Raw genomic sequence first — 27195 nt, 5'->3', positions numbered from 1 at the left:
CAGGCCGTGTTTCTGATGCTCCAGCCTATCTCGGTAAAATGGCTGTATGAGCCTCGTGCTGGTGTGATCCGTTCCTCCGCTGTAGTCTAGTTCTGTAACAGAAACCCCCACAATTTCTGTGTCGGTTAAATTCACTCCCGGGACCTCAGTTCACTAACACTTTTTCTACAAAGCCGTGCCGACGGTGCAGCCCGGATTCGGTCCGGCGACAGGGGTGGGGATGAGTCGGGACGCGGGTAAATTGTTGTAAAACTGGTGTATTTACATTCAATGTTGAGCGTTTGATTGTGACTGGACTCGCCGAGAGGGAGAGAGGGGTATCATGGCCGCTCAGGTCGCCAGCGCTACCTCTCTCAATACCAGCCCGCCTTCCGAGCTGAAAAAACCGGATCGAGACCCAAAGGAGGAGTCGGTACCGGGGGAGAAGCAGCAGGAAAATAAGGAGCCGGGACTCGAGAGCGGATCTCCGGGCCGTGGGGAGCTGCACGACCGGGCCGATGTTGGAAATGCTGGGGGAGGAGGGGAGTCGGAGATGAAGAACGGGAACGGGAACCCTTCTCGAGTGAATAATACTCAAAATGATACCACTGGACCCGACGGGAGTAACCACCCGGGCATGGTACACCACCACGCGTCCGCTTTTCCACCGCCTTCCTACGGTTACAGTCAGCACTACGGACGGGCCCCTTTTCATCAACATGGCGGACAACAAAGCCCTGGCATGGCAGCTGCAGCGGGGCCAGGCGCTCTATCGAGCAACATGATGGACCCGTATCAGGCAAACTCGCACGACCACGGCTTCTCTAACCATCACTTCAACAGCTACGGCCCGTTTCCGAGCCGGACGCCCTATCCGGGCCAAGGCTACGCCGTGAACTCCCCGCGCAATCCTCCGGCTCAGGCGGCAGGGGGGCAGGCAGCCAAGCCACAGCCAGCGGGAGGATCCACGGCTATGGCTGCATCGTACAATAATCAGCGATATTCTATGGGAAATCCACAGCCCACGTCCACCCCGACCCTGAACCAGCTTTTAACTTCCCCGAGCTCGAGCCGGGCATACCCAAATTACCCTCAGAGCGACTACAACAACCAGGAAGGTGCTAACAAGGGACCAGCAGAGATTGGCAGTAGCGGCCAGTTTGGTGGGGGCCATCCGGGTTGGCAACAAAGGACCCATCACCCGCCGCCCATGAGCCCGGGAAGTACAGGGCAACCCCTCGGTAGAAACCAGGTAAATAAGTTTTACGGCTTCCGTTTGAAATGAACTGCTTTACTTTGGCTCCTTTCTGTCAAAACGTGTAGCCTGAGCACGCTAGGCTAGCTATTGTCTAACCCAGAGATACTCTAAAATGGCTGCCTCCTTGGTTTTTCATACACCATCTCATTTAACAGCGGTTATTTTGGCGAAATAGTGGCGATTCGCGACCCCACGGTCTGTTTATATTGTGTGAAACGACCACTGCAGGCAACTGAAGGGCTAAGTAAGCGCAAGGTGTGCGTAAAAGCGCGAAAGTAGCGTATTTTGTGTCGCTTGCTTTTTCCAGCAGCAGGCGGCTTAAACGTAATTAACTGAAGGCTGGCTAGCAGTCTGGTTTGAACGGCGCTTCGGCGTTTATTTTTCAGTTTTTGTGCTTTAAGGAGACCGGTATTCAACGGTTAACAGGTAGGGAACACGATTCCACCTTTCCGTTTGTTCACATTTGGTTAAACTTGTTTATGTTGGGTGAGTTTAGCGGTCGTTTCACGCCTGTTGTTGGAGGGACCTGCGCGTTTCGTAACGGCAGTAACGTTCGTTCGCTGTCTAGCAGCGGGAACACACCACAGGACTCGGTTAGAGTGCGGCGGAATATCGTTTCGTATCGGTTAAAAAATAAGGAGAAAAGTCACATTGTGCTCAGAAATGTCGTATTTGCTTGGTTAAAGTGGTGGTTCGGACGTAGCTAGGCCTGGCTGGTGGGTATTAGTTTGCCTGTGCCTGCAAACGCAAGCCAAGTGATTTGAGTAAGCGCAGCTCGCTTTGCAGTGGGATTTGAATTGTGGAGGTAAAATCCTCCTGTCAGAGGCAGGAGACAGTTGGTCTTGGGTTGACATGCTAGCCGAAATCTGATTGGCTCTGCATCCTCTGCTCTTGGCCATTTATACTTGCATAATGATGTAACGCAGCAAAAACGTCTGATTAGTTAAGGCTGCTCACATCTCCACTCATACAGAAGAGCAGACTCTCATCATTTATCTAGTTCATAAAATTCATAGCTTTTTTCAGAAATATGCATTTTGGCCAGTTTGATGCAACCTCTGATTATTTATACTAAGCTATTTATTTCCGTGTTGAGGGTGCAGTGAATCTGCTAGACTTTCAGCAATGTAATGTAAAACAAAGCTGGTAAAATCATGCCTTTTCTGACTCCTTTCCTTGCTAAAGTCTTATGGTACTAAGTGTAATGCAAGTAGGATCTTTCCTAGTGATGGCCTTTATTGAGAAGAAAGCAAATCCTTGAACCTGAATAGCCTAATAGATAGCAGATTCACAGGTAAAGTGGTGTGCTGTGTAGGCAGCGAAGAACCTACAGTCATACCTGGAGCCCTTCCTCCCATCTCTTATGCCTCTGATGCACTGATATTGAGCATGTGCTAATGACAAACAGGCCGTTAGATTTGCAGTAGGACATGCAGGGTGATAACACATCTGTTTAATGTGTGTGTGACCGTTGAAGATAGAGCTGTGAGATTGTGGCCACAAATTATGTTAAATTTTTAGGCCGTATGAAGGTATGATTTGTCACACTGCTAACGAATGTTGGTTTTGAGGAACATCTGACATGCAGGGCGCATATTAAGTTCCTGTGCACATGAAGTTCCTGTGATCAGTGCTTCTATGCATATTGTGGCCTGTTGCAGTGCCGTTGTACAGGTCTGTAATCATCACCGGTCAAAACTATGAACATGATCAGTTTCTGACTGTACAGTGCTCTCACTGCCTTGGAGAGGCTGTTTGAGCTGTGGCAGTCAACCGAGCAAAGCCTGGACAAAAACAAGCATCTCTGTTTATTACTAAGAATAACAATGTCAAAAAATAAAGGACACACGCAGGACTTTTTTCTTTTTTTTACACAAGGCTATGATTGACACATTTTAACATTGAAGCTTTGATTGCTTTAGCCCAAAGCTAGAAGTATTGCATAGTGTTTAATGATTCCTAATTACAAAAGAAGTGATTTATTTAATTGAGTCCTGTAGAGTTTTATTAATGTATGTCTTAAAGTCGTAGTCCTCAGTTTGGGATGGTGTTGTTCCATGACTGATGTTAGTAAAATAATAGTCATTGGTAGATTTTCCCATCATCCTTTTCTGGTAGTCTATTTGAACTAATGGGAGCAAGGTGGTAGGGCTAAGCAGCAGACTGCACACACCGTGATACTAACACGTGAAATCAGTTTGACCGCTCATTTTAACTATTGTGATTGGACTAGAATATTTTTTTTGTGTCAGTTTACTGCCTTACTAGAAAGCTATTAGAGATTTTTCTGAGAGAATTTCCTAAAACCTTCCCAGTGTCTCTGAAAATTGACGTAACTGTTAAACAGTTATTTGTTAAATAAGGTCTTTTACAGTTTCTCATTCATTGCTAACTGATGGACTTCTCATTTATTGGTGCTTGAGTAATTAATTTCTCAGTGATTTTTCAAACCAGGAATAAGCTAAACTGACCCTATTTAAGATCCAGTCTCCAATGTTGGAGATTCTTATATTTTACGTGGGATACTGATCTATTTGTATCCCAACATGAATGTTGTAATTGTATATAAAGCTAATGCTGGTGGCTTTAGTCAAAGTTTTGTTTTATGAAAGAATATTTTCACTGTTGGATATGCTTGGAAAATATCATATCATCAGCCCACACTCATATCTGTGAATCTGTAACCCTCAGTGTACTTCTTAAAACTGGTAATGCTATGGTACTATTGGTGTGCTATACAGGTTTGTAGAAATGATTAAAATTACATACGTTAATGTACTGTAATGTAAAGATTTTTTATTAGTTTCCCCTTTTTTCTTTTCTGAATAGTAACTAGATGAATTAATCTCAGTAAAGGCAATGTATTTGTGCCATAGGCAGAAGTAAGATCAGTATTTGGTATTCTTTAGTTAACTTGATTGTAGGCTGACATCATTCAGTCTGTGCAACTCTGAAGATCGACTGATACAATATAGTTTATGATGATGGGTAAAGAGATGCACAATTTGTTATACGTTATTTTGCATTATTCTACTTCTCAGTTCAGGACACACATGGTTGTTAAAACTTATGACTTGTATGTTGGAAAGTGTATCTCTGCCAATTGTGCGCAGTTTGATTTGCCTATAGATTAAAAATTATTCTGATCTTGACAGTTTTAAGAATTTAAATCGACCCATTATATTGTTAAAACTTGAAAAAAAGTTTCTATACACTCATTAGAAAGTCATTAGTGATTGCTTTTAAGAAGTTTTGAGTGTGTGTAAACCAAGTAGGCTCGGAGATCACTGCACAAAATCACAGGATTGTGTGTATGACTAAAATTTTTAGTATTTCGTAGGAGTGTTACAGTACACTCGCAGTCCACAATCCAATTCATCTCCCAAAACTGGGTATTGAATTAAATATTTTAAATGAAATTTGAATGAAGAAAAATTATGACTGTGTTCATGATTTTGCAAAATCTATTAATGAGACTAGAGCTGTGAGGCAGGAGGAGTGCTGTGCTTGACATGACCATACCGGAGTGGGTTGTTAATGGTGCTGTTTTTTTTTTGTTTTTTTTTTGTTTTTTGCAAACTTTGCCGTTTAAACAATACGGATAGATTCGGCTTATCCTCATTCTCCCAAAGAATAGACCTAAATATTTTAAATATACGTTTACCTTTTGTCACTTGCAGACATGGTTGGTGCATAAACCAGTCTGTATTGATAAGCTTGCTTTCCTCTTTATTGTTCTGAAGCTGTATTTTAGGTGTTGTTGATCAGAGCTGCTGCTGCTGCTGTATGGTGTCCTTCCTGCCCTCAGTTCATCTGTTGGAGCTCTGGTATCCACCCCATCCCCCACAGCCAATCAAAGAGCCAGTCCAGCGGTGTCTCCTGCCAAGGGAGCCTTTGCTTTATCTTATGCAGATTAGCCATGTGCTGCTTTTATTTATTTTATTTATTCCTTTTGGACACTGGAAAATGTCAAGAGCGGCTTTGGCTCAGCCACTTAAAACTAGGCATTGTTTACTAAAAGAGGACTTCTGTCAAGTACGTAGTTAAACCAGAACTGCTTATACTGTATGTCCTAGGTTTTTTCCCTTTCTCTTTTCAATCTTAAATTATGCTTGGCTTAAAATTATAGTTCTCTGTGACATGATGACTGACCAGATCTCTGATTGTGAAATTGCACAGGTGCATTTTGTGATGTGTATCACTGCTGTTGGCAAACGCATCCATTTTGGCTGTTTTTCAGTTTTCACAATTTGAAACTGGCAGTTGTTCTTCACATTGTTTCATTGTTTTTTTTTTTTTCTGTTGTCTTTTCAGCACTTCTTTAGTAGATGTGGGACCTTTTTATTGGTAACGAGCAGCAAATACCCAGATCATCATCATACTCTTTCTCACCCTAAGCTTGGGTTTTGCAGGCTAAATGGAGACACTGATATAGAACACAGGCCTAACAAATGCATGGGCATGCTGGACTTCAGATAAAGTGTACAGAGGAGTATAGGTTTATGAATAATGTCATATAACCATGGTTCTTATAGCCTTTACTAATGAGTCCTAGCACAACTGGAGTCTTTGGGGGTGGGTTTTGACAGGAGGCTGAAGCTTCTTCTTTTTACAATTTTCCGTTCCACCTAAAAGGTGCAGCAGTCATATAAAGGGCAGCTTACTACTGAACTAACTTTAGCTTGTGTTGTTCAGTAAGCTTACAGCGGAGAAAGATGTGCAAAAGAATAATAAAGCTAGAGATTTTTTTAAAAACATGAAATAATGGTACTCAGTAGGTTTGCTAGAACCTAAAACATTTGGTTTTAACTAACCGACAAGTGCATGAATTGACTTTTGTTCATATTTGCAGAAAACTAACAAAACCTCTACATGATGGTAGCCGAGCAGCCCGATCATCAGACATGTAAAACAGCTTTTTACAAATTATACAACAGTTATTTTTGCCCATGCGAGCTGATTGTGAAAAAAAAACGTGCTGTTACCAACCAACCAAACACGGCATCGCTCCACCAAACGCAGTTAGACCAAGAAGTGCCGAAAATTCCCACAGCAAAAAAACAAAACAAAAATAAAACAAGAATAACCTAAAATTATTAAACAAATGAATTATTGGTATAAATTAAGAAATGAAAGGGCAACAACAGGGTAACTGACAAGGAAAAACGTGAGTTGAATTTGTTGGTCTATGTTAGGAGCTGAAGAAGGACCTGCAGGCTGTCTGATGAGTGGGTGGAGTTCGTTTCTGTGACAAAGCAACAAGCTGCTTGCTAAGGAACTATAACTTTACAGAAGAAAGTGCTAACATTAAAACATTAAAATGCTACATTTACTGCTCAGTTTATTTATTTCTTACTTCATTTACTTTCTTAACTGTTGTATAAAAACAATACATTTACAATAGTAAATAACAGGAAGGCTGTGATAAATTACTTCACTCTCGTGTCTGCTTCATCAACACCTCTTGTGTTGTATTGCTTTTAATAAAGATAAATAATTAACATGTCCACTGTCCAGTGCAGTTTCCAAACAAAGCATGGTTTCGAGGGATTCTTTGATTCTTTTCAAGTAACTTAGCCAGGTAGTTTATCCCTTCAGCCTCTAGGGCTAAATAAAAGCAGACGATAGCTGTTTTCGACTTGTGATCAGTTTTAGCTCTGTTGTAGTATAGCTCACTCCTTATGCTCTTGAGGAGGTGTTTTTTGTTTGTTTGTTTATTTGTTCTTCATGTGGTGTAATTTGGGCATGTCAGCTTTTCGCTGATGTGATTTGTTGGCAATTTTTATCAGTGGTGTTTCCGATAAGGTCCTTATGTATATGATGATTCTGACACAAAATAAACTCCTGAACCTATTGGAATATGCTATGTCTTATTACGAGTATGTTAGTAGTATTTGTTACAGGAAAATGTCTCAGTGCTACTATGAAGTTGAACTTCATGAACTGTGAGTTCGGTTTCCCATTAACATAACTGTATGATACTAAGGAGTTTCTTGTTGGGGATAACTGCACTTATTTGTCATGTTTTAAGAAAACTTTAAGAGAAAAATTTAGATAAAACGCTGCTCGGTTTGAGCTGCATACATTGCATAAATGACCGTTAATTCATTAGGGGGGTGTGGTATCTTTGGTTAATGTTAAGACAGGTATGTGTGTGTGTGTGTGTGTGTGTGTGTGTGTATATGTATGTGTATATATATTATTTTTTTTTGGTAGCATGTTGTGATTGTGCATAGCTATTTGTGTTTTGTAAACCTGTTTAACAATGTAGCACTGTTAAATTAATATATATTCTTTTTAATTTCAGAAATATATTTAAGCTGGTGTTTTCGGGGCTGTCCTGAATGAGACCTTCTCACCCCTTGGGTGTGGGATGTTTCATTGACAGCAACATACATTTCAGTAAAGACTCTCTTTAATCTTCCAAACAAATCTTTAACAGTCAGGTTGCAAGCTTCCTTTGACTAAGCTGTAAGCCTACCTACGCTCCTTCCATGTTGTGCGCGAGGACGTTTGTCCACATTTTCAGGTAAAAGGGAACTTCCGATCCTGTTCGCAATGTAGCCGGCCTTTCAGGAAAATGCGCTCTGACGAGATGGAAGTAGCTGGAATGCTAAGGCACTGTTCAGCTGCAGAGACCAGTTTAGGGTAGCGGTTGCTGTTTAGCTTAGAACAGGCAAGTGGGCCAGATTAGACTTTTGTCATGTCTAAATATTGCTCTGTCATGTGTTCCTCCTCATCAATTTTTTTTAAAAATTATTGTTATATATTTTTTAATTTTATTTTTGAATTTAGTTTGACTCTGACTGCACTATTTTCAGTCATGTTTTTATAATGTATAGCGTTAGTGTTACAAGCATTTTTGTCATGACAACTGGGCAACGCATTGTGTTTGTTTGTTTGTTATTTTTAAAGCTGGTACCATCAAGGTTGGCTGGTTTCAAAAAGCATTATTTGGCATGCTGCCTTTGTCAGAGCTACATTTAAAGTGTCCCCACACAGCTGAGCTCCTCAGATGTTTCTACAGCCTGACTTCTGCCTGTGCTGCTGCCTTTGAGAAGTGAAGAAGGTTCTCCTTTTTTTTTGACTGTTACAGCTGGCAACTTTAAGTGAATCACATGTACAGTACAAATCTTGGTAGCAAGTACACAAACGCAAACGCTTCAAACTACGTAAACATGGTTTTACTTGTTGCGTTCTAAAGTCTACCATCAATTTAAAAACAAAACACAATTAACCACCACATTAATTTGAAACACACTGACTATGTGGACAGCATGGTTGCATGTTTGCCACTGGTTGGCTGCTTTTGTGTTCACATGCTTGTATTGAGTTTCTGAGCTCATTATTTATGTTAGTTATGCATCGTCACTGTCGCACAGAATTCTTGCATCTCAAAAATGCCACCTTTTAGAGGAGGATGAAATAAAAATGTAACTTTCACTCGAAATACGTAGACCTAGGAAGACTTATCAGTCAGTCTGGTGTTGATTGCATAAAGCAATCGGTATCGGTCCATCTCTAGTAAGTCTTAAGCATTTATATTGGTCCATTCATCATAACGTTTTAAAACACAGCTGCCAGATTCAGGTCAGTAAAAAATGAGGTTTTTCTGAAACATGGACTGTTTCATATTAAAGATGCAAAGCAAGTCATTTTGATATTAGCGGGTATTATTAACACAGTTTGCCAAACGATTTAGTACACTTTGAACACTTTTCAGTGCTCTAAATATGGTAACACCAGGCTGATTTGTGTTTTATAGATACAGAGATTGGATGAATTAAAGAATGTTTATGGAAATTTGAATGTTTGCTGAATTCAGTTGGTGCCCAATTCTGGTATGACAACCCTATAATGTCTATGGAGTTGTTCCTTTGAAGGAAATAGCTAGATGCTTCTAAAATTGGTCCCCATCATGTTGTTTAAATCAATATAATAAATATTATTTATCAATGATCATTTATTTATATTTTAAAAATGACATTACACAATTAACCAAGTCACACTGTGCACCCGATTGTGGACGATGTTGGTACTGCTATGGCTTCAGTCATTCATTCAGTGCCAAGATTGCCGCCTTGAAAAGAGAAAAAAAGGGGGGGGGGAGAGAAAAAGAAAACAAGAAAAGCGAGTTTGGCTCAGTCTCAAGCAGAAGTACAGCTGGGATGTGTTAAATATTCGGCAGACTGCCTTCCATTTGAAATGAGCTATATATAGCACTCTTGACTGACTTAACTAAGGCAGAAAAGGTAACATGCAGCTTAATAACCGTGGGAAACAAGTTTGCTTCCCTCTTCTTCCCTTTACATTTGTTAAAGACAGAAACTTTAACACAACCACAACTTGTCTTTGGTTCCACAGACTCCAGGCACTATGGATCAGATTGGCAAAATGCGAGGTCAGCCATATGGAGCAGGCAGCCCTTACTCCCAGCAGCCTCACCAAGGGCCTCCAGGGCAGCAGCAGGGACCTGCGTATCCAGGCCAGGGCTACGGCCCTCCTGGTCCTCAAAGATACCCCATGGGAATGCAAGGGCGCATGCAGTACGGCCAACAGGTTAGTGCTTTATATTTCTGTCAGTTAAACTTGACAGATAAGTTCTTTTGTTTTACTATTGGAAGCTTTATTTTTTTTAGTAGTATTGTTTAAGTATCGTCCTCAGAATGTGGGCATGCGTGATGGTCACATCGCAGGATGTGCAATGTCGCAAAAGACGAATATAGTTAAATGTTACAATGTGTTTTGCTGTGGGATGCAATGGGAAAATTCCCACCATTCTCATTTCCATGACATATTTACCAGCAGCAGATTATAGCTGCCTCGTATAATCTATTTTACTCCAGTCTTCAATACACATTCATTATTATCAAGAGATGTTGGATCATTGACTTTGACTTTAGTGTGTGTGTCTGTGTGTGTATTATATCATGTAGTGTTAGTTAGTCTGTTACTATGTTAGTTTTTGTCCAGTTTGGTGCAGCCCTACATTTTAGAGTGCTTTCGCTTAGAGTAAGCATGACTGGGATTGGGATTAATACTTTTTAGCTTAATTTTAATTTGTTAGATTATTTGCTGTACATTTAGCGTTTTCTGTTACCAAGAGATGGAATAAAACTAATCTGATCTAATAAATATGTTGACTGTTAAGATGCAACAACACTGCATGGTTTGATGACTCCATGTCTAGTTTACCTTTGGAAACAAATTGGGCTGAGAAACACACAACCTGTTGACACCATTACAGTAATGCTAATGGAATGCTAGCATGCCTTCTATAATTGTAATTTATCTGAGCATGCAGATATCCAAAGTAATTTTGGGTCTAAGCAGAGTGTTTTTGTAAATCAAGTATGGGACAGTGATGTATTGTCTTTATTAGCTTAAATTAAAAGAAGATTAGCGCCGCAACAGTGGTAGTTTCCAGCATAAACAGGTGGAAATTGGTATACGCTGCCACAAGCTTCTCAGATCATTGTTATCAGTTATTCACAGCTAACCTTCGCTACCTTCAGCTTGAGGAGAGCTGTTTTCAGTCTGCTTCTCATTTCACCATCATATAACTGCTACGTACTTGCCACGTGAGACCACTGTAGTCATCAGAGGTGGAAAGTTTGATTGATGATTTTTTTGTTATTTTTACTCATTTGACAGTGCTGAACCGTTTGTTTTTTAAATAAATGTAATTAAAGGATTTCAGTCTTGGACCATTTTGTAAATGCACCAAGTCCGCCATGTAATCCGCATGCTTCTACTTGTTTATGCAGATGGCCTCATACGGACAGCAGGGACCAGGCGGGTATGGACAACAGGGGCAGCAGCCCTATTACAGTCAACAGGGCCAGGGCCCACTCTCTAGTCAGCAGCAGTCACCATACCCTCAGCCTTCTTCAGGCCAGCCAGGTAGCCAGGCGCCCTACTCCCAACAGTCCCACCCTTCACAGCCATCTGCGCCACATGGACAGGGTGGCTCGCCCTACCAACAGCCTCACATGCCCCAGCAGCCCCAGGGGTCAATGTCAGGACCCCCACAAGGCCCAGCTCAATCTCAGCCTCCATATTCTCAGCCCACTGCTCCACAGTCCAGTCAGCCACCTTACCCACAGCAACAGGTGCCCCCGTCTCAGCCTCAGCAACAGGGCAGTTCCCAGGCTCCACCGGTATCGCAGGCTCAGCCTAACTATCCCCCTGGTCAAGGTCCCCAACAACCCCCCTCACAGCAGCCGTCACAAGCCCCCACGCCTGGCTCCCAGCAACCCACAGGACACAGCCAGATGCCGCCGGGGCAGCCTACACCGTACTCCCAGAATGCTTCGCAGCAGCAGCAACAGTCTTCTTATCAGCGGTTTCCTCCTCCTCAGGTAGTGTAGATGTTTATCTGCTTTTATACAAACCTTAAGATAACTGTAAGCACTGGAATATTACATGGTAGCTTAAATATGTGCTAGTATGATTTTTATTATATAAACTCGGCAAGAAAAAGGGGAACTCAGCTGCTACTTCTTAATCTTTAGAGTTTCACTGCATAATTATCATGAGAGTTCATAAAATGTGGCCTGAATCGCTTGCAGCGCTGAATAAGAGCTTAAACCAAATGCTATCTGTAGTATGTGTATTAGATACATACATGTAGTTTACCCCTTTATAGTTATTTGTACACTCATGTTGCCCTTGTCTGTACCACAGGAGATTTCCCAGGAGTCATTTAGCTCCCAGTCCAGTGCTCCTCCCTCCAGCCAACCTGTGGCTTCCTCCAAGGCCGGCTCTGAGGACATGCAGGGCAGGCCCTCCAGTCTGCCTGTGAGTCTTACTTTTTTGTGCTGCTCACAGCAATACTGTGAGACTCGAACATAGTTTTTCAGCGTGAGCATGCGTCAAGATGATTTCTTTTTCTGTTTAGTAAGTTGGAGTGTAAGATGTCATTATAGAACCTCCTAATTAACTGTTGTCAGCCAAGGGTGTTCCTAGTGATTTTTCTAATCTAAACATTGCGTTGACAAGTGTGTGGTATTTTTCTTCTTTTTTTTCTTCTTTTGTTGTTAAACCCAAGTCGGCCGGGGAGCTAGATCTCCACTGATGGCAACGGGGGACCCGTGATGGAATTCTTTGTTTGCTTGTTGTTTTGAATCTTGAAGACAAGAGCGAGACTGTGGATGCTTTGACCTCTGAGTCTTAGACAGATGGAGAGACTTGTCTGTGCTGACTCAGCATGTGTGCAGTTAAGCACTGTAACCATGGCAACCCATGGGACGATTTGTGGAGTCCCACAACCCCCCTCGCCCTCCTCCTTTTTTTTTTTTTTTTTTTTTCCCCTTTTCCAGATGAGATAAATAAGGCCAGTGGGTTGGTTGGGTTTGGTGTGTGGCTCAGCAGAAACCGTGCCTGTATTTGTGATTGTGTTTAATTTTATTTATTTATTTTTTAAATCATTTTACCTAATAATTGTGTGTGTGTGTGTGTGTGTGTGTGTGTGTGTGTGTGTGTGAGAGAGACTTGGCACAACTGATGTAAAACTGTTAAAATGTGTGATGGCCTTGGAAGCCTTTTCTATAGACCTAAACAGGGAAGTGTACTTGGTGAATCCCCCCCCATTGACCATGTGTCTCATCTTTCTGTAGGATCTCTCAGGCTCTATTGATGACCTGCCTACAGGTACAGAGGGAGCCCTCAGTCCTGGTGTGAGCACATCTGGAGTATCCAGTAGTCAAGGGGAGCAAAGCAACCCAGCACAGTCCCCGTTCTCTCCCCATACCTCACCTCACCTGCCAGGCATCCGTGGCCCTTCTCCCTCCCCAGTCGGCTCACCCGCTAGTGCCACGGCATCTCGCTCCGGACCTCTGTCTCCAGCTGCCATGCCAGGTAACATGATGGAATGTTAGTCAGATCAGCTCATGACTTTCATCAGGTTGGCCTGTTGACGAGCGCATTCATTTTCCATTTTATATTTACATCTAGGTGAGCTTTACTACCCCCGTTTTACACTTGGCATTTTCTGCTGCCCTGTAAAGGTATGTATGCGCTTGCCAATTTCTCAAGTTTATTTGTTTGTTTTTATTTATTTATAGGAAACCAAATGCCCCCTCGTCCCCCTAGCGGTCATTCTGATGGCATTATGCTCTCTGCTATGAATCAGCCTGGCGGTATGGGCCAGGAGAGAGGTAACACCAACTCAACAATTCCTGTCTCAACTTTCCATTTGCATGAGTCTTTCATATTAAGATTTGTTTTTTTTTCTTTTCGTTTTGTTGCCAGGATTTATGCAAAGGAACCCTCAAATGCCACCTTATGGCTCTCCCCAGTCTGGCTCTGCTCTGTCTCCTCGTCAGTCTTCTGGAGGCCAGATGCATGGTGGAATGGGGCCTTATCAACAGAATAACTCAATGGGCAGCTTTGGGCCTCAGGGTGGCCAGTATGGCCCACAAGGTGAGCAGTTAAGAGGAAACAATGTAATGTTCTCTCCTCTTTGTAATGCTTGGCAACATGCAGCACAAGTAATAAAATAGCATGAAAAATAAAGATTTTGGAATTTAGTAATTAGATGTGTTCCATTAAAATGACATTACAGGTGGTCATAGACCACTGAATCATGCATCACATTGCAGCACTCTGGATCTAAGCTTGATTTTCAATGGCAAAAATGAATGGGGTAAATAAGTGTTTAGAACTTCAGAACATTTTTGATTACCACAGGATGCAGCAGTCAGTTGTCAAATTTCATTCATTTTTCCTGCTGAGAGTGTCGTTTGTAAAACCAAATATTTTTTGGTTCTAAATATGGCATAACCATGTGGCACAAACTACAGAATGGTTTTGCAACTTCAGTGGTCTGTAGTCAAGTAATTTAATAAGCATTATATGTAGCAAATGTGTAGAATAACAGCTTAAAAACATTTTGATGGTACACTGACTGGTAAGAAGGAGAATGGCGCATCTCATTGCCACTCACATTGAGCTTTGCACGCTGCTTTGTGTAACATTAGTGGAGGTTCATGAGAGAACTGCATAACCTCATATTTGAGTGAAATATTGTAATATTCTACTGCTTCAGTCCGCATGCTTCTTTCACTTCTGATTCAGGTCTGTGTCTCTCAGCTTGTCAACAAATGCATGTTTAGAACGGTCCATAAGGTGGAGCTGGTAATTAGTATTTGTGGCAGTAGTGTAAAAATGAATTGCACTCTTATTTTTTTGAATGATGATTCAGACACTAGTGAATATTAAGTGTTTTGAGTTGCTTTGTTTAAGTCCCTCCAAAGTCCCTCTTGTCAGTACCAACCGTTTAAAAAGTGACAGAAACGTCCTGTGATGTTATTTGGGATCAGTTTAGAGCAGAACCCGTGTTTTTGTTTTGACGTTACTTTTTATAGATTGCAAAAGTAAACTTTCATTGTTAATTGTAGCTATTGTCATGTGTCAGGTAACATATGGCTGTTTGAGTAATCTTACTAGCTTCCTAAAGAATGCATCAGTTAGGGCTGCCTAATATCTATTTTTACACTATCACAGTATTGACCTCTGCAGTATGAAAATGCTAAAGACCACAAGATGCAAATGAGCACTCGCAGAAATTCTGTGTAGTACAGGAACATGCAGACCAACCTCAAACGATTGTGGGTGAAGAACCTATGAGGGTTCTGGTAAATGACAGGAATGTGTTGTCTGATGGATGTTCATCGTGTTTTTGTCAAAACCTTGCTGTTCTGTCTTTAATCATGTTACACAGAAAATGTGCGTTCACTGATGTTTTGTGGTGAGGCACAGTATGTAGCAATATAATTGCAATAGAATATTTAGTGCATGCTGTGCAGCCATGGAAGTAGTGCGTATTCATCAGTGTACTGACATTTGAAAAGTTGGTCCTGCAGTCTCAACATCAGTGGAAAACGTCAGAAGTACATCAGTTTTTGAGCCTGTTTTTCATTTATGTTTTATGCTGGCATGCCATAATTGTGGACAGCTGCCTATTTGTCATAAGATTTTTTTTTTGTCAAATCTGATTGCCAACTTGTATTGTTTTTCATCTTATTTATAATGTTGATTCAGTTAGAATTGTATTTTCTTTTTTCTACTGAGGGGTATAAGGTTAAAGCTAGTGAGTGCAGGTCTTAGATCAACATGGGCAACTAAATTTTTTGGACTGGGCTTCAGTTTGCTCTCACTCTCTGCCTGGCTCTCTGAGAGCCCAGTAGATCACAGTGCAGCTATTTTTAGCCTGGGTGAAAAGAGGCAGCTGACGTAGCACAGCCCACGTCAGTTGAGCTGCCACTGTGACTGCATGCTACAGCAGCACTCCAACCTGCTAGTACACTCGGAGGGGGACTCTGAGACTCTCCACAGGGCCTCAAGTGAGGCATGGTGTATTGTGTGTAATATTTTGGTGTAATATATATATATATATATATATATATATATATATATATATATATATATATATATATATATATATATATATATATATATATATATATATAAAACTTCTTCTAGTTTCTAGTTCAGTTTTGGCAGCTATGTGATGTGCTGGACTGGATAGATGGGTAGTCTTTGTCACAGCCTTGCAGCTTCGTTGCATTTCGTTGTTTTATTGGATTTGCTTGTGTTCATTAATCAACTTATTAAAATATTTTTTGACACTACAGTTAGAGGAAACCTAGATGGAGGAATCAGACTTCTTTTGTATGTGGTTAGATGACGTTCTCCACTGTACTACGCAGCTGTTCTCACCTGTTTACAAAGACAAAGTATTTTAGCCTTCTAGATTTGGTACCGTTTAGTTTGTTAAATAAGGTAAAGCACCATTATGGGAGAATTGATTTGCTCCTGGGCTCCCCCTGTAGGTGTTGAGTGTAATTAAGTTGTACTCCACTCTGAACAAATCCTACTTTGAATATGTGCATTTCACAAGCTGATAGACACAACGTGAAAGAAGCATGTGGACTCCTCTTGGGAGAGTAACTTTACAGGATATATACAACATTACTCAGTTCTTAAAAGCAGGTTTCTGCGTAGTGCAGCAGCTGGTATACTAACCCCAGAGTGGCAGTGACTTTTACAAGTCAGTGGAGCACCAACATAATTCTGAAGTTATTTTAAGCAACAATGCTACATAATGGTGCTACTTTTCTGAATTGATTCACTAATCTAACTTGCGGTCAGTGTAAATTGGCATAATAGCAATTACCTTCCCAACTTGCTGATTGAAATTAGGGTGGTGCTTGCTTATTATGCAACATTTAATGTTGTTTGTGAGTTGTTGTTGCTGTTGTATGTAGCGCTCTTTGCCGTTGACAGTGTTGGCTTTTTCTATATAGAAAATGTTATCTTGTAACCCACCACAGCATTGGCAGCAAATCTACCTTTGGTGGGTGTTAGTTTGCCATCCTGGTGATGTGCATGGATTTTCATCCGTTGTGTCAAACGTAGCTGTGTAGAAGTACAATGTCTGTGTTGTAGTATTATATATTAAGACACTCCTCCTTTATCTGTCTATAGGTTATCCCAGGCAACCGGGCTACAGTGCCATGCCAAATGCCAACTACCCAGGCCCTGGCATGGGTGGATCTATGAATCCTATGCCTGGCCAAGGAGGAGGACCATCTTTTACTGGCATGCCCCCTGGTAGAATGCCACATGGACAAATGGGTGCTCGTCCTTATGGTCCTAACATGGGCCCTAACATGGCACCCAATATGGGCAACATGCCTCCACAGGTGGGTTCTGGGATGTGCCCACCACCAGGCCTGAACAGGAAACCACAAGAAGCAGCTGCAATGCAGCATGGGGCAACAAACTCCATACACAACAGGTATGTTCACTGAAGGACTATACCCACAAAGGCAATGATTATGTGTAGGAAACAGCAGTGCCTAATCTGAGGGTGAATCTACAGACCAACTGTACTGTATGTCCATTTTGTAAGCTTGCACAACTTGGGGGTGATGCCGCAGCACCATTATGCAAATTTTACAGTAGTAGAGTTAGTACACCAGTTTTGTGAACCACTACAGACTTGCGTTATTCTGGAAAGCCTTTAGAGTAATGTTTTAAAATGCAGCATTGTTAAATTGTGCTGCTGTTAAGTGACCTACATTTGTATCAGCTCAGCATGGGACAGATATACAACACTCAGTAGGTCAGCTAAGAGACAGACAGCAGTGCATAGGGTTGGACACACTAGGCACTCTTCTCACTGCTGTTGGGAAGTGGTGGTTGTCTTAAAAAGCAGAGCAAAGCCTTTTAACTCTTAGTTCAATAGTTACATAAGCTAGGTATTGCTGGCATTCGATTTCAAACACTCCAACAGTTGAACTGAGTTTCACTGATGTGCAAACACAATAGTTCCTACTTTTTCTAGTAAGTATAGTGATTTTTTTTTTATTATTTTAACTTTCAGGCTGCCTGGCTACCCCAATATGTCTCCTGGAATGATGGGCTCAGGACCTCCATTTGGGCCCTCCATGAACAATATGCCAGGGATGATGAACACCCCGGGACAACCCTACCCTATGGGTGGAAACATGCCCAACAACAGCAGTGGTGAGCAGTCCACATACAATATTTGTGTATCATCTCCCAATATTTACCCAGCCAGGCTCCTGCTTCAGTTGGGGTGTAGCAATGCATTGAAAAAATGTGATAATGGAGCGCAAATATGACAGTGTGTTTAGTGAAGTTGTGAAAATGTGTTGTGGAACACAGGCATTTTATTAATTACTTGGTTGTCAAGCAATGCAATTAGATTCGATAGAATTCGGCGCCAACAACTTGCGCCACAGTTCTCATGCCTCCCAGCTCTCTTCTCAGTAGTAGACACATGTATTTATTTATTCAAAACAACTTTAGTTCAAAATAGAGACTTTCATGAACCCAGTATCATGAATCTAAATACATGGTTGGCTTCTTTATGCTGCTATATATTTTTTTTTCTTTTGAAACTGATGTCTGTTTTTGTTTTGTTTAAAGGCATGTCTCCTGGTCCAGAATTTGGTATGGATGGCAAACTGAACCAGACCCAGAAGATAAATAACAAGGTTGAGGGGACACCTAAGACGGAGTCCAAATCCAAGGTTTGCAGCCTATTTCCTGAGCATAAAAATAGACGTAGACTAGTAATTCTCTTGTAAGGCTGTTGCTTAATATTGCTGTCTATTGTGACATAAATTGGCATGCATGGACCTCCACTCAACTAACTAACTAGCCAATGTCCACTAATTTAAGCTGAATTAAATGCTACCCTTGTTGGGGTTGAGTTTTATGAGTAGTGAAAAAAACACTAAGCAATTCTTTGTGTTCTAATGATCTGCAAAAATGAGAGCCAGTAGTATGTCCTAATGAAAACATTGCACCATATAGAATCCCAGTGCGTGAGAATTGGGTTGAGGCTTTTAGTGCTTCCTAGTCAGTAGTGATTTAGATGTTGAGTATATTATAAATCTTTTATTTATTTATTTTTTTGCCTTGTTCACCTGTTTAATTTCCTCTTGAACCTCTGCTTATGCATAGAAGTCCAGCTCCTCCACAACAACCAATGAGAAGATCACACGTTTGTACGAGCTGGGGTCTGAGCCAGAGCGGAAGATGTGGGTGGACCGGTACCTAGCATTCATCGAGGAGAAAGCCATGGGCATGAGCAACCTGCCCGCCGTGGGCCGCAGGCCTCTAGATCTGTTTCGCCTCTACGTGTCCGTCAAGGAAATTGGAGGTCTCACACAGGTGAGAATACTAGCAGGCAGTGAGGTTCCACCTATGCTCACATTTACTCCAACAGGCATGAGGTATGAGAGAGGTCTGGCACACAAATGGCCAGTGGATCACATTTGAAATATGGTCTGGCGACATTGACCTGGCTAATAATTTTTTATTTTGTATATGCCTTCTTGCAGGTGAACAAGAACAAAAAGTGGAGGGAGCTTGCCACAAGCCTGAATGTTGGTACTTCCAGCAGTGCAGCAAGCTCTCTGAAGAAGCAGTACATTCAGTGTTTGTATGCTTTTGAGTGTAAGATTGAGCGTGGAGAAGACCCACCACCTGACATCTTGTCTGCTGAAGGAAAAAAGAACCAGCCTAAGATCCAGCCGCCTTCCCCAGGTAACAGTTTAATTCCTTTAACTTGTTAGTTATGGTTTGTAAAATGATATTGCCCTTCATTTATTTCTTTATTATTATTATTTTATTTAGTTTATTTTTTTACTTATTTACTTACATATTTTTCATATTTCCTTTCCCTTTCTTGTCCAGCTGGATCTGGCTCTCTACAGGGTCCACAGACCCCACAGTCCACAAGCAGCTCCATGGCTGAGAGTGGAGACCTCAAGCCTCCTACTCCTGCTTCCACACCACATAGCCAGATGCCCTCAATGCAAAGTGGCAGGTGAGTCTGGGTCATGTATCATGGTCTTAAATCCCATTTTACTGGGAACACCACCTTACCTGGTCTGTTTCTTAGGAGCAGTGTGAACCTTCAAGATCCATTTGCTGATAGTAATGACCCAGCCTTCTCCAGAAGAAACACTATGACCCCCAACTCTGGCTATCAGTCCGGAATGAGCACTCCAGAAATGCCTAGTCGCATGGGCCCTTATGAGCCCAACAAGGACCCCTTTGGGGGAATGCGCAAAGGTAGGAACTGCAGTTGCATTTTTCTGAATTCTTATACAGGTTACAGTGTATGACCATTTGGAGATACGTGTTCCATCTCTCTGAGAAAATAAAATCTTTACTGGATCTATTGATGTTGTAAGGGTAAAGTAACTTATTGCTTACTATATATACTGAAATATTAATGCCATGATGCAACACCTTAAATTAACAGATAGTAAATGGTCCTCACTATTTTATAATCATTTGTTCAGTAGAAAAAAAAAAAAATTATTAGCAACACCAGGAAATGTTGCATTTAAATGTTAAATGTGGTACATTGTTCCTATTAACAAGTGTTTTGTGCCTTAGTTGGTGAACAGTTCATGCCTGGTGGACAGGGTCCCAACAGCACTCTAGGAGAGCAGTTTAACCGTGGACCAGGAGGTGCCATTGGGAACATGCCTATGGGACAGAGGCAGCAGTATCCATATGGGCCCGGTTATGACAGAAGGTAAAACCATATTATGATCAATAATGTGTGTGTGGGGGTGTGCTTAATGTTACATTTTGTTGTGATGCATGTTATGAGACTAATGCTCTCTGCTTGATTGTATAGGCCGGAGTCAGGGATTGGCCCAGAAGGCAGTATGGGACCTGGAGTGCCACAACCAAACATAATGCCTTCCAACCCTGACACTGGGATGTACTCGCCAAATCGCTACCCTCCACAGCAACAACGGTCAGCACACAGGCTTTTTTCAAAAACAGAACAGTTATCACCTGTCTAACTTTTTGATCAGGCTGCTGTATGGGGAATATTATATTTAATGCGTGGTGTCTTTTGCAGGCATGATTCCTATGGTAATCAGTATCCTGGCCAGGGTGCGCCTCCTGGTGGCTCTTACCCAAATCAGCAACCAGGAATGTTTCCACAGCAGCAGGCAGTAAGTATCTAAATGAAATGAGTAACCCCTTTTTTTTTTTCTTTTTTTTTTTTTTTGTTAAACAATTTTGACATACCAGCTTATTCACATTGGCCTAAGTTAAAACAATAGGCAATTGGTCTCGGACAGCAAAGATGGAGGTTATGTCCAAATATTGTACGATAAGTCGATAGCACAAGTATTGACAGGATTAGTCTTGTCATTATTGTAATTGTAACTTGTAACTTTTGACTTTTTCTATTAGAATTACAAGAGACCAGGAGAGGGAGCTTACCCTCCAGCAAAGCGACATCATGATGGTGAGATATACAGCGGGCCATTCAGTGGCCAGCAGCAACAGCCGCAACCTCAGGCTCCTCCTACTGGTCCCTCGTCAGGCCAGCAGGAGATGTTTAACCAGTACGGTAGTTCTTACCCTGGATCAGAACGCCGTCCTCCTGGGCCACAGAACCAGTTCCCCTTTCCGTTTGGAAGGGATCGAATGCCGGGTGGGTCAGGCCCTAACTCTCAGGGCTCTATGCCCCCTCAGATGATGGGTAGCTCCATACAGTCTGCCCCTGATGGTCCACAGGGTGGGATGTGGCAAGGCAGAGGCGAGATGGGTTATTCCAGCTATCCTAACAGACAAGGCCCCCCTGGAGGACCTACGCAAGGCCCTGGATTCCATGGCATGAATCGATCTGACGAAATTATGTCATCAGAACAACGCATGAACCATGAAGGCCAGTGGCCAGGGCAAAGACAACCCCCCTACAGCCCAGCTGGGGCTGGCCCACCAATGAACCGACCATTGCAGTCCAACTACCAGTCTTCCCAAGCCATGCAGAACCACATTCCGCAGGTGTCCAGCCCCACACCAATGCCCCGTCCCATGGAGAGCCGGACTTCCCCCAGTAAGTCTCCTTACATGCACAGCAACATCAAGATGCAGAAGGCAGGCCCGCCAGTTCCAGCATCCCACATTATTCCATCACCTGTACAACCTCCACTGATGAGAAGAGACCCTCCATTCCCTCCAGGCTCTGTGGAGGCCTCACAACCTGTTCTCAAGGCACGAAGGCGACTCACCATGAAAGATATTGGTAAGTAGTATTTTATTCCTTGTTAAACTGCATCATGTGATTTTGTGATTGGCTACATTTTTGTGAAACATTTTAGTTTTTTTTTTTTATTTATAAACATTAGCATTTTGTGATTCTCAATAAGGAATGAAGTATAGCAAGTAATCTTTATTTTTGTATTTTATATATGAATGTACGTACGTACGTACATTACTAGTACAAAATCTCTGCATCTTAATCTGTACCTAAATACAGTTAATATGTTTTAAGTATTATAACCTGGGTTGAGTTAGATAGGGGGGGGGGTGGTTACATCAAACCATTAGTGCAAGGCTTTTATTTTAATGGTATGCAGTTTATTGCAGGGGAAAAAAGGAAAGTGTTCTGCATTTTTGGATACATATATTTTTTAAATTGAAACTTCTAGAAAATCTTCTGTATTTATGACTAGAGTAACTTTGCAGTGTAAAGATCACGAATAATTGGAAAGATCTAGGACTGTTTGAATCTGAGAGAGATGTTTATTTTTCTGTAGGCACACCTGAGGCATGGAGAGTCATGATGTCTCTGAAATCAGGTCTTCTAGCTGAGAGCACATGGGCTTTAGACACCATTAATATCTTACTGTATGATGACAACAGTATCTCCAATTTTAATCTTATTCAGGTGAGTTTCTTAAGCAGTACACACCATGAGTATTATCACCATCATCTGAAAGCATCATATTTTAATTGTACATGTGTGTCCTTTACAGCTCCCTGGTTTCTTGGAATTAATAGTGGAGTATTTCAGGCGTTGCCTCATTGAAATCTTTGGCATTCTGCGGGAATATGAAGTTGGTGATCCAGGACAGAGAACCCTACTGGACCCCAATGCTCTCAGAAAAGAAGAGAATTGTGAGGATGAAGAAGGACCAGTTGTGGAGGGTATGGATGAAGACGATGAGACAGAAGAGGAGGATGAAGGTGATGAAGACAACCTATCATCGGCACAGCAAGAACACACTTCACAAGTGCAGCCTCAAATAAAATCAGAACCGAGGACAAGTGAATTAAAGAAAGACGAAGATGGTAGAGTAATGGAGAAAGTCTCTACTACAGAGTCCAAAACATCAGAGCCTCCCACTCCAGATCTTGCTGTGGCTCAAGAGAAACCAAAACAGGCAAGCAAATTTGACAGGCTGCCCTTGAAGGTGGTGAAAAGGAAGGATCCATTTGTGGTGGACTGCTCTAACAAGCTTGGCAGGCTTCAAGAGTTTGACAGTGGCCTGGTGCACTGGAGTATTGGTGGCGGTGACACGACTGAACATATTCAGACCCATTTTGAGAGCAAAATGGATTTATTGCAGGCACGGAAGTGGATACTGCCCGCCCAGGCCTCTGGAAAGAAGAAATCGTCTCAGAGAAGAGAGGGTGAAGTAACTGCAGTGTCCTCAGCCAGTCTAGAGCGAAGAAAAGATGATGACCAGAGGACCTCTCAGCAGTCACCGGCAGGAAAGCTGACAGATGGGGTGTCTGATGCAAAAGAAGAGAAGCCCTCTAACGGCCCTGAGACTGTATCACAAAAAGAAAAAGACAAGGACAAGGAGGAATCTGAAAGAACAAACCAGGAGAGCAGCAAGCCGGCTCTCCCCAACATCAGCTCCTCCTCACAGAGTCAGCGCTCTGTTACTGTTTTAGAAGATGAACCTCACAGCAAGGATGAAGCTCCACTAATCACGCTCTCGGACTGGCAGGACTCACTTGCTCGTCGCTGTGTTTGTGTCTCCAACATTGTCCGAAGTCTTTCATTTATCCCTGGCAACGATTTGGAAATGTCCAAGCACCCAGGACTTCTGCTGCTACTGGGCCGTCTTGTGCTGCTTCACCATTGGCACCCTGAGCGCAAGCAGGCGCCTTTAACATACGAGAAGGAGGATGAGGCAGACGAGGACATTGGTCACAACAAAGAAGAATGGTGGTGGGACTGTCTGGAGCTGCTGCGGGAGAACTGCCTGGTCACACTGGCAAACATCTCAGGCCAGCTTGACTTCTCCGTCTACTCTGAGAGCATCTGCCTGCCTCTGCTTGATGGTCTGCTCCATTGGGCTGTATGTCCATCGGCAGAAGCCCAGGATCCCTTCCCCACTCTTGGGCTTAATGGGGCTTTATCTCCTCAGAGACTGGTTCTGGAGACCCTCAGTAAACTCAGCATCCAGGACAATAATGTGGACCTAATTTTGGCGACACCTCCCTTCAGTCGGCTGGAGAAGCTTTTTGGAAACCTTGTGCGCCTAGTTGGGGAGCGAAAGGTGCCTGTATGTCGGGAGATGGCAGTTGTGCTGCTGGCAAACCTAGCCCAGGGAGACAGCCTGGCAGCCCGTGCCATTGCGGTACAAAAAGGCAGTGTAGGGAATCTTTTAGGCTTTCTTGAGGACAGTTTAGCAGCCACGCAGTTCCAGCAGAGTCAAGGCTCCTTGCTGCACATGCAGGGGGCACACTTTGAACCTACAAGTGTGGACATGATGCGTCGGGCTGCTCGGGCTCTGCATGCCCTTGCTAAGGTGGAGGAGAACCACTCGGAGTTTACGCTCTACGAGTCACGGCTACTGGACCTCTCGGTCTCCCCTCTTATGAACTCTTTAGTGTCCCATGTCATCTGTGATGTACTCTTTCTGATTGGCCAGTCATGACAGCTGTGGGGAGCTGTGGCTCCACCTTCTCTGGTTTTTGTTCTCTCCTCGCCGCCTGTGTCCCTCGGTGCGCAGGGAATGAAAAACAGAGAAAAATGACTGTTTTCCCTTTTCTTTTTTTCTTTTTTTTTTCTTTCTTTTTTGTCCTTTTTTTTTTTTATTTATGCAAACCCCTTTGGATTCCACCCTTTGATCCCCTGTTTGCTGTGTCTCACTTTGGGGAGGATATCACAAATTTGCTGTGGATCATGAACCAGAGCCTCAACAAAAAATAGACACAAACTGTAATTCTGTTGCCAACAAACTAAATGGACAGGGACCCCAGGTTTTATGTGCTGCCCAAGAGAAAGGTGGGTGTTACTTTTTATAACAAAATAAATAAATGAATAAAATAAATAGCAGAAAAACTTGACCAAAGTTGCTGTCTCGTTTACAGTGAGTTTGGAGTTACCTGTGCCCTCGCTCTCCCCTAGAGGGCGCAGTAAGTGCACGTCTCTGGTTCGGATTTGGAGTCTGATTTGAGAAATGAACTCTGCAGGGGTGTCGTAGCTGTGTTGTGATGCTGCACACTGAGTCCCACAGGAGCCGCCTTGTCATCTGTGAGCAGGATACCCTCACAACGGAGGCCTGTGCAGTAGATTGTAGACATTTTCTGTGCAGCTCTGTACTCCATTTTCCTTATGACTGTAAAACTACTGCAGTACTGTTTCATGTGGAGAAATGTTGGCTCAGCAGCTCCACTCTAGTTTTTAAAGTTTTTTAAATTTAGTTTGATGGTAAAGAGAGAACGGCTTTCTCCCCAAAGTATCGAGAACCTCGGACACCCTTACCTCCTCTCTTTAACCCCTTTGATTGTATGACTTGACCCCTATAAAGAAATCACCTCCTAGGACTGATTTTCAACTTAAGATACAGCCCAGGCTGTGATGTATATAAGATGTTGTACATTACACTTTTTTTTTCTTTTTTTCCCCCCCCCGCTCTGTCTCTCTCTCACCCTCTGTCTATCACTCTTATGCTTCACACTTTTTATCTATGAAGAATGAAAGTGGACATTTGAGCTGGATTCATTGCATTCAATCCTTGGGTATATAAAAGGAAACACCTTTTTGGCCTCCCCACAGTTCCTCCATAGTACAGCAAACACAAATTAAATATTTTAATTTCATCTCCTGGTACAACAAGAGAAACTCTAGATGAAGAAACACAGTCAAGATATTTTTTTTTTTCTCCAGTGATATGAATTCTGCATATTTGTATTTCAGACTATGTAGCTAAAACTTAATGTAAAAATTCCTCCTTTTTCCCCTTTTTGGCTCAATGAATATCATTTATTCAGTATGAAATCTTTATACTATATGTTCCATGTGGTAAGAATAAATGTACATTAAATCTTCGTAAGATGTTTGTGATTGTTTTATTCATTTTGAAGGGCTGGTTTGCATTTGACTGGATTGTGGTTTCATGGGGGTCATTTTCTTATTACTTTCCTAAACCTGCTTTCTGTTTTCCCTGTGTGGACTAATGATTAGTGCATAAATACTTCAGTTCTTATCAATTTCTAAATGAAAATGTCAGGTTTTCTGATGAAAAACCTATAGTACTATTTTGGGCAGGTAAATGTGCCACTGATGCTGAAACATGATGCATATGCACTGACTGACAACACTCATAATACATCTTTCAGCTCTTAATTGTCGATTACAGCACTCAGACACTTGGTTGAGGAGCTAGTTTATTCAACTGTAATGCAAATGATTAGAAATAGAAATTCTGTTATTAACATTTTTTAATAATGGCGATAGTCTTTATAACTTTTAAATGTTTGGGGTTTGAAATATAAACGTGGTAGTCGCCATCCGTGGTGATTAAAAATGAACTTTTTAATTTCATTGCCACCACCTTCAAGTATATTTGCCACAATACTTAATACCTGGCAGTAAATTACAGAAATGACTGTAAAATTAAATATTTGTTTTTATAAGTTTCCTCGAAACAGACTGCACCGCGTGACGTCACCACCACACATGCCCCTGAAGAGGAGTCCTATCTAGAGCTGGGCTTTGCAGTTCAGCTGTGTTTTGATCTTAACTGCAGTATAAAGTATATTATTGCTGTTTCACAGGAGTTGCTTTGAGTGGTTTTAATCAGTTATCGGAGGTTTCCCCATGTTGGGGTGAATGGAGATGAAATGTGTTTTAAAAGGACAAACCTTCCCTCAGCGAGCCTGAACTCGGAAGACTCTCAAGCCCTGCAGTTACAATCGATGAAGCGATTAGTTTAAAGGGAACCAGGCCTTTAGAGGTCTGCAGCGAGTGTATTCCGCACAGCCGAAACTAGTGCTTACAGATTTGGTTAGAGATTTGTAAATGGGACATACTTTCATGTTTGGTTCCCGCCATTTCCGAGTGATTTTCTAGAGGGAAAAAAGGAGCCGATACCGTTTATTTAGGTGATTAACTGAAACGACCTGGTTTGATATTACTGCTGTTTTCCTGTTCGAAATTGGGCAATTCATAAACCAGATTCTGACTTTTCATTTTGAGACCTCATCACAATAAATATGGACACTGGTGTGTTTTTTAAACATTCACACACGTATATAATTTTTTTTTTCGTGTAATATTAAATTTTATATATATATATATATATATATATATATATATATATATATATATATATCGATGATATACCAATCATTTTAGC

General features: G+C 42.0%; 1 protein-coding gene across 2 annotated transcripts; it reads left to right on the top strand.

Moving 5' to 3' along the window:
* Positions 1 to 25890, top strand: arid1aa (AT-rich interaction domain 1Aa). 2 transcript variants are annotated; one of them, XM_072679825.1, is made up of 20 exons: positions 1 to 1231; positions 9602 to 9796; positions 11005 to 11598; positions 11924 to 12037; positions 12856 to 13096; positions 13303 to 13395; positions 13490 to 13660; positions 16727 to 17039; positions 17628 to 17770; positions 18197 to 18300; positions 18737 to 18946; positions 19117 to 19321; positions 19472 to 19604; positions 19686 to 19852; positions 20183 to 20324; positions 20430 to 20552; positions 20661 to 20757; positions 21002 to 21839; positions 22354 to 22484; positions 22573 to 25890. In XM_072679825.1, the coding sequence occupies exons 1-20, from the start codon at positions 323 to 325 to the stop codon at positions 24487 to 24489; spliced, it is 6840 nt and encodes a 2279-aa protein (XP_072535926.1). In that variant the 5' UTR covers positions 1 to 322; the 3' UTR covers positions 24490 to 25890. The 2 variants fall into 2 exon arrangements, with proteins under 2 accessions (XP_072535926.1, XP_072535925.1); XM_072679824.1 differs by having other exon boundaries at positions 19680 to 19852.
* Positions 25891 to 27195: the final 1305 nt, after the last annotated feature.

Source organism: Salminus brasiliensis, chromosome 5, assembly GCF_030463535.1.
Source record: "Salminus brasiliensis chromosome 5, fSalBra1.hap2, whole genome shotgun sequence".
NCBI classification, from domain to species: domain Eukaryota; kingdom Metazoa; phylum Chordata; class Actinopteri; order Characiformes; family Bryconidae; genus Salminus; species Salminus brasiliensis.
The sequence above is the reverse complement of the archived record's forward strand: the minus strand, read 5'-3'. Positions and strand labels throughout refer to the sequence as shown.